Below are 7,481 nucleotides of genomic sequence, written 5' to 3'. Positions count from 1 at the left end.
AAATATCATTTTCTTATGTTTTTAAAAGTTCTTAATTTTTATTTTTGATATGAACAAGGGCTTATTGTTAGTGGAGCAATAAAAAGATTAGAGCGTTCTTAAGTACTTAAAAGAAGAAAAAAAGGTGAAAAAATTTATATATCTAAAATAAACGTTAGGGGTGTTATTTGTTCAAATTTTAAATATTATCAGTATTTTTCTCACTTTATCCTAATTGTAGTGTGTATACACTTATATGCTGCTCTCTTTCAAGTCGGAGAAAGTTGGAAAAAAAATGTTATTTTCTCCTTGAAGCTATATCTACCAAAATTAGCAACTATTTCAATATCTTTATACACAATCCTTTAGATTTTTACCCCAATTATTCTGTGCAATAATGTAGGGGTGGCAATTTGTGTTCGTGTTATGTCGATGTAAGAATATTATACTAAATAGGTAAACTCAAACTTAACTTATTAAATAATCTGTTTATCAAAACGATTAAAACAATTTACCCAAATATTCAAAATAAAAATAAAAAAATCATAAAGTATAGACAAGGTTTATGTTGAAATGATTTAATTATTTATAGTAATTGGGTTTTATAATCCAAACCCAAACCCATTTTATGACCCCAATCCAAATTCTTTTAACTTGTATCGTGTTGCAATTTGCCACCCATACGATAACGTTGTACATCAGTTTGTGAACAAACCGCTTGTAGAATATAGGTCTCAGGTCTTATTAAACTCAGGAATCATGCTTACTCATAAGTCAGGAATCATGCTTATAAAAGCCATATCACCATTTAACCTCATAAGTTCAGCGTCGACAAGATTTCAGATAACAAATTACATCAGTTGTGTTAAATAGATTTTGGAAAACTCTGCAACTCCTACAATAAATAAAAGAACAATTTGAAAACAGAAAAAATAAATAAAACAAGAAATAATTTGCATATTTTAGGTAATCAAATTCTTGAAAAGAAAATAGGAAAATATTAGGGAAATTATTGGCAAAGTCAGCTTGCTCCGTTTTTTCAAGACAATAAAAAATCAGGTAAAGGGCACCATAAAATCTATTTTTTGCTTGTTTAAAATCAAGACGGCTTGCTTTGTAAACACACAGCCTCATTTTAGCGAACATAAATATCCAGATACATTGAAGCAATTTATAAATGTGTGGTTATAACGTGAGGACATAAATAATTAAATTGCCAAAGTCGGGAAAGCTTTCAGGAGCATGCATGATGTCCAAATGCAATTTGAGAATGCTTCAATGGACCCCTTCAACCGAAGCATCATTGTCGCAAACGGCCTGATGACAAGTCTTGCTTCACCAAAAGGACATAGAGGCACATTAAGAAGCACTGGCCAAGGACTCTATTAGAAGCTGGTAACCTTCTGGCACTGATGTCTGTGTCTGCACACACACTGCCAACGCAGGAACATCAGCATTGACATCTAAAATTCTGGCAAGCAAGAGCAGGAGATGGAAATCGGAAATTCGCTTAACAAATGAAAGAGTCTTTGTTCGGTCCAGATGGGTTTTCAGCGCCTTCATTGTCACTGGGGAATTCCTGTTTTCAACTGGAAATGTCGTTGATAGTGGGCCCTGCATTATCGTACAAATTTTGATAGGGAAAGTAGTAGTGAATAGAAATGCATTATCATACAAATTTGGCCACCCGCTAACAAATTATTATTGAGTAATGAAATAAAATTCAATGCTTCAAAACAAGTACAACATGTTAAGTTGATAAAATTACTGAGTAACATTGAACTCCTAAGCAAATATATCACAACCTTTTGAACTGAGTTATTCTTTATAGTTTCACTCTGCTCTGATTTGCATTACCTGCAACCATGCTTCTTCTATTCATTAAGAGAGGAAAATAGCAAGCCAGCCACTCATGCAGTCCAGCATATCTTGTGACTGTCAACATGAGGGCATCTTTTAGTGCCTTGCCCCAAATTATATGTATTGTCATTTACCATTGGTACCACCCAGTTTCAAGTCAGCACCGCACTCCACTTGATCCATAATATCTTCATATTGTATTTTAACATTTTTTATGCATGCAAATTAAAGAATATCATTATTTTATAAAATTAATCTTCGAGTTAAAGGTGCTCCATGATTTATGCCATCATAAATCATACAGTGATGCCTCCCATGGGCCATGACAGCCACTAAATGAAGTGTAGCCTAACAGAAAAAGATGTTAATCATTACTCTCTCTGAATATCCAAAATGGAGGCTCTACAGATCTATTTGGATAGTGATAATGTTCTAAAAGAAAATTTATAAAGGGCATAGCAAAAAACACATCAGGGAGCTCACAACAATAAGTTCTCAAATGGGGAAAAAGAAAGTTTAGATACAGTAGCAACCATTGCAACAGGAGAAATCAAGAAACCATGCAGCAATATGATCAATTTGGCATTGACTTTTTATTTTTACGATATCAATTTGGCATTGACCTGCTCCTCCTGATTAACAGAATTAATTATCTAGATACAATGATAGGGCTATGCTACATCTTGGTTCCATCCATCATCATCCTGAAGCCGACCATCAAATTCCATCCGCCCATAATTTTCCAGCAAAACAAATAAGATACAATTTTGAAATGTAACAGGGTAACTTTGGAGAAAACAAACAGGACTGTAAATGAACTGAACTGTCCTTGCTTTGGTTAAGCTCGGTTTTAGGTGCATTCATATAGAAGACGAGCCAAGCCCAAGCTCCTTTTGAAGGTTCCTTTAATAAATGAGTCAAGCCCGAATGATTCCCGACTCAGCTCATACAGACTCGTCAACAGGTCCCATATAAGCTTAGCCTATCAAATCCGTCATAATACCAGCAAATCCGTCTCTCTCCCATATCCAAACACTCCCATCTCCCTCCACGATTCAAACACTTCCCCAGATCTCATGTGCTCATAATCTCACTATTTCTCTCCACTATGTTTTCTCATATATCTCTCCCTCCATGTATTTTTTTTCATCCGCATGATGGGTGTTGGGCAGATTTCTCTCTCATCTCACTCAGCTGGCATCATTAGTAGGTATGTAGTGTAGATATATTTGACAAGATAGGTAGTGTAGATATATAATATGTAGTGTTCATACATATATGTGTATGCATTTATACATATATAGAACTACAGATTTAATATGAAAACAAGTTTGAGCTTGAATCGAGCTCTAGGAGTAGAACTCTTTCAGGTTATTTTCCAAGTTGAAGCTGCTCTGCATTAAGTTACTCAAAAAACATATTTTGTTCCAAAACTCGAGGCTCTAGTTCAGTAGGTAATAAAATCAAGGAGACGTCCACAAACTTAACAAACAAGGTTTAAATTTATCAAGGGATATAAGCACATCCCAACAACGCCACATACTAATATCTCCTGTAGGCTATATTACATTGAGCAGGATAGAATACTCAACAGAGGTATGTGTTGAAGTGCCAAATTTATCAAGGGAACCAAGGGCACTTAAATACGACTAAATTTGCATTTCATGAACATTTTTCTTCTCAATGTTTTATGTAACATTAAGCATTTCATATAACACCTATGCCACATGGACACAAGTATGAGTATCAAGTTCAGAACCTAACAACAGAGGTCTAACTTGAAATCTATGCAAATGTTAAGTACAAGTATATAAAAATGTCTTGTATGTTCAAATACCTTTTACGTCAATTACTATATGGATGTATGAAGATTCTTTATTCAAAGAAATACCCAATTAATTTGGATTAAATAGAATGTATTGAAAAAAAGAGGTTTCATACAATCAATTTTGAGTTTCTTCTTCTTCTTCTTCCATCACGTGTTGGAGGATCATTGAGTCCAATGCCAGTAAGTATGAGGTTGACACAGTGACATTTAATGGGAATATGGAAGTACATGAGAGACATAGATGGACATCTCAATTACGATGGAATAATAATGAAATAAAAAACATATGCACAATTAAATAGTTGACTTCAATTAAATTATTGTATATTTGTTAGGCGAATGACCAACCAAACATCAAACACATATTGCATACCTTGCATTTGTGTGCCCAACATGGATACTTCACACATTTGAAAAATTCATATAACATACTAATAAATAAAATAAAATAAAATAAGAAAGAGTTCATATAGCATAACCTAGTTATAAGTTTTAGCCACCAAATTACTTGTTTCATTACTTTCATTGGATTTTATAATAAGGATTTTATAATAAGAGTTGAAACTCATATCATAAAGTACCAAAAGAAGATGCAACGAAATACACAAGACCAATGCAGAAAGATATAGAAGAACTATATCTTCATGCCCCCAAAAATTACTAGGAACAATTTTCTAGCATTCCAATGAAAACAAAGCCAACAAATTATAATTAGCAATTTTTGTATTTATCAGACACAATTTATCAAATATTTCTAGTAACTCATCAGATGTATCAGAGAATAAGCCATGAGGAGGAATCAGTTAGCCTCATCACAGTTATGAAACTTCCTAGTCATTCACAAAAATCTACAACAATGTTAGTTCCAAAATAGACACTCATCAATAGCAATTCAAACATTTTCTAATGTTCCACAATCTAATTGCCCAACATCGGGTCTTCCAGCTGAGCCTATCGCCATTCCTAGGCCTATCTCACCATCAGTTGTTCTTACAATCCAATTATCTCACCCTCAATTGTTTCTATGCTTTTCTGGTAAAAGATGTTCTGATGACTACTTTCCTTCTTTTAGTAACCCAAAACCAGATTCATGCAATAAACAAATTGATAAAGACAATCAAGAAATTTAAGTCAAAAGAGATGGTAAACTGCGTAGATAAATAACCAAAAATGGAAAATTGAACGCACCTGGTGATCGAATATCTTAACCACCACCAAGAAAAAATCATTATCAACTTCCCTGGTATCCTTCACTCCAACAACCACATCCTTCTTCATCCTCGACAGCTTCGGATCAACTTCTTCCCCGATTTCTGTCTCGAACCACCCTTCTTTGTACAGCCTAATACACATATCACTCATCTGAAACGCCTCGAAATGGACATCAGCACCACCATCCTCATTCACCTCCAACTTCACCATCGCTGTCACCCACTCCTTCAACTCACTCTGACCGTGAAGCTCCGTCGCTTGCAAAATCTCCGCATTCGACATCGTGTAATCTTTCTTTTTTTGACTTATCGTCTGAGTAAATATAAACCCTACTTTCCTCATCCCAAGCCCCAAAGCTATCGCCTCCACCAAGTTCTCTTCATCCGGGTCTCGCAACAGCAACAAATTATCCTCTGTGCCCTGCTGCGGCGGCTCGTAGATGAAATCCACCTCCACTTTGCCCTCCGGCGACACCGTGCCGTACATAATTCCGCCGCGCTTCACCGCAAAAGCAAGCGACTCGTTGACGTAGTTCTGGAACACGTTCGCGGTGTCACGATCGAACGATACGAGCTCGCAATGAGGGTTTTCCTGACGGGTGACTCGCATTTGCTTGGCGATTAGGTCCTCAATTGTCATCTTGCGTCCGAATGATCCCGCCGGTTTGACATTGGGACCGGCGACGGTTCGTTCGCCTTCGTACGCGAGATAGACAATCGAGCCGTGTGCGATACCTATAGACGAAACTAGGGTTTGGGGATTGGACATGTCGGTGAATCGAGCGATGTCCTCTAGAGTTTTGGCGAGCAAGAGGTTTTGGTTGGTGGAGAGGGTTTGGTTCTGAACGGGAACTCTAAGTTGGGATTCGATTAGGGTTTTGAGTTGGGCGATTGTGATGTGTGGGTTGTCGATCGTGATTCGCTCCAACCCATCTCGGCTTCGAATTCTGATCATCATCTTGACAACAAAAACAACGAGATCAATAGAACAGAGTGAGAGATGTTTACAGAGGTCGTGGACTGTAAATCAACTATGGCGGATTAACGCGATCAATAGAGAATTTGGAGTGGATGTGCGTGTGAGACACTCTCAAGTGGAGTATCTCTTGTGCAGCAAGAAAGGGTAAAGAACATCTGAGAAACAGAACGGTAAAGTAAAACTAGATATTTGTATATATATATAACACACGTAATGTTACACATCACAAAGGATTCCTAATGTTACATTACAAAAGGATTCCTATTTAAGCGTACGGCATCTAAAAATGTTAGCATAAAAATGTTAGCATTTGATCCGTGATCATAATTTATATAGCTCTCAAGGGCTGTGATTAATTGAAGTTTTTTTTTTTACACGATTAATTGAAGGATTGAGAAAAGACAAATTACACTTAACTCTCTTAAATTATTCCATTTCTTTTGATAAATAAAAAAAAAGCACCCTTTGAATTTATATATATATTTTGATATTAAATAACCCCTTCAACTTTTTGAAATTTGTCAAAACTACACGATGGACAACTCCCTAAATTAGTTAAATTTAGTTGTAATTTAATATTCTTGTCCTTAATGAATATTTTATAGTAGTTATTATTCTATAAATTTAATTATATGTGATAGTATACAAATTAACATGTATTTATATAACGGTTTATTTTAGTTCAATTTAGATTTCAAACCAAATCGAAGCACTTATAAATAGTGCTATATTTTTTGAATCGAAATCAAATCAAATCATGAAAAAAAAAAAAATTAACTTATCCAATTTACCATCTTAACTAAAATATTCAAGAGGATGGATGGAGAACTATTTTTTTTTTTTGAAAATAAACAAAATTAGGGAAAACAAGATTAGAATCCCCTTCCCCCAATTAATGGCCTAATGGGGTTGCAAACAAATCAAGTTGAGTATTAGGCTGCTCGGGCTCCACTCATTTATAGGATCAGCTCGGACTCAACTTGGATTGTGGCAAGCTCAAAAAAACTGAGCTCAGGCTCGGGTTCAGCTTGGCTTGTCTCATTTAAGAAAACAAATTGAACTTGTATTTAAAATATGTTTAGGTTCGTTTTCAAACTCGTCAGAATCGTTTAGTAAAACATTATATTTTTTTAATATACTTTCAAATATTAAAGAGTTCAAATAAAAAGTAAAAACAAATATACATGAGCCCACAAGCCAATGGTTCACAAACATATACGAATCCTATACGATTTTATGTTCGTGAATTTAAATGAACCTACACAAGCCAAGCCCAATATTGTTCATGATCAATTTGTTTACTAAACGAGCTTAGAAATCAAGCTCGAACTTGGCTCATTTGCTTAATAAACGAGTCTAAATTGAGTTTGAAGTATCCATGAACAATCCGATTAATTTGTAACTCTATTTACATACTAATTAACATAAGAGTAGTAATATTTGGGCCAATCCATTAGACAAAATACTTTAACCGGATACATTCGATGGGTGATCATTATGTAATAGATAATGAAGTGAAGGGTCCCATTTTCTTATATTAGGCATGTCCAATATTGACCGATTAAAAATAGTAGGGTAATCATGCCCAAGTTCTCAGCTTTAAAATCAACACTTTAACATAAAA

General features: G+C 35.1%; 1 protein-coding gene across 1 annotated transcript; it reads right to left on the bottom strand.

The window, feature by feature from the left end:
• Positions 1–1,044: 1,044 nt before the first annotated feature.
• Positions 1,045–6,041, bottom strand: LOC132268889 (NPL4-like protein 1). Its single transcript, XM_059769788.1, has 2 exons — positions 4,856–6,041; positions 1,045–1,593 (listed from the first exon to the last, which is right to left on the bottom strand). The coding sequence occupies exons 1-2, from the start codon at positions 5,834–5,836 to the stop codon at positions 1,339–1,341; spliced, it is 1,236 nt and encodes a 411-aa protein (XP_059625771.1). The 5' UTR covers positions 5,837–6,041; the 3' UTR covers positions 1,045–1,338.
• Between the last annotated feature and the right edge of the window lie 1,440 nt (positions 6,042–7,481).

The sequence above is a fragment of the Cornus florida genome, unplaced genomic scaffold, assembly GCF_030987335.1.
Source record: "Cornus florida cultivar Cherokee Brave unplaced genomic scaffold, ASM3098733v1 CherokeeBrave_3.0.0_Hap2_Chr08, whole genome shotgun sequence".
Classification (NCBI taxonomy): domain Eukaryota; kingdom Viridiplantae; phylum Streptophyta; class Magnoliopsida; order Cornales; family Cornaceae; genus Cornus; species Cornus florida.
This window is presented reverse-complemented; position numbering and strand designations above follow the sequence as displayed.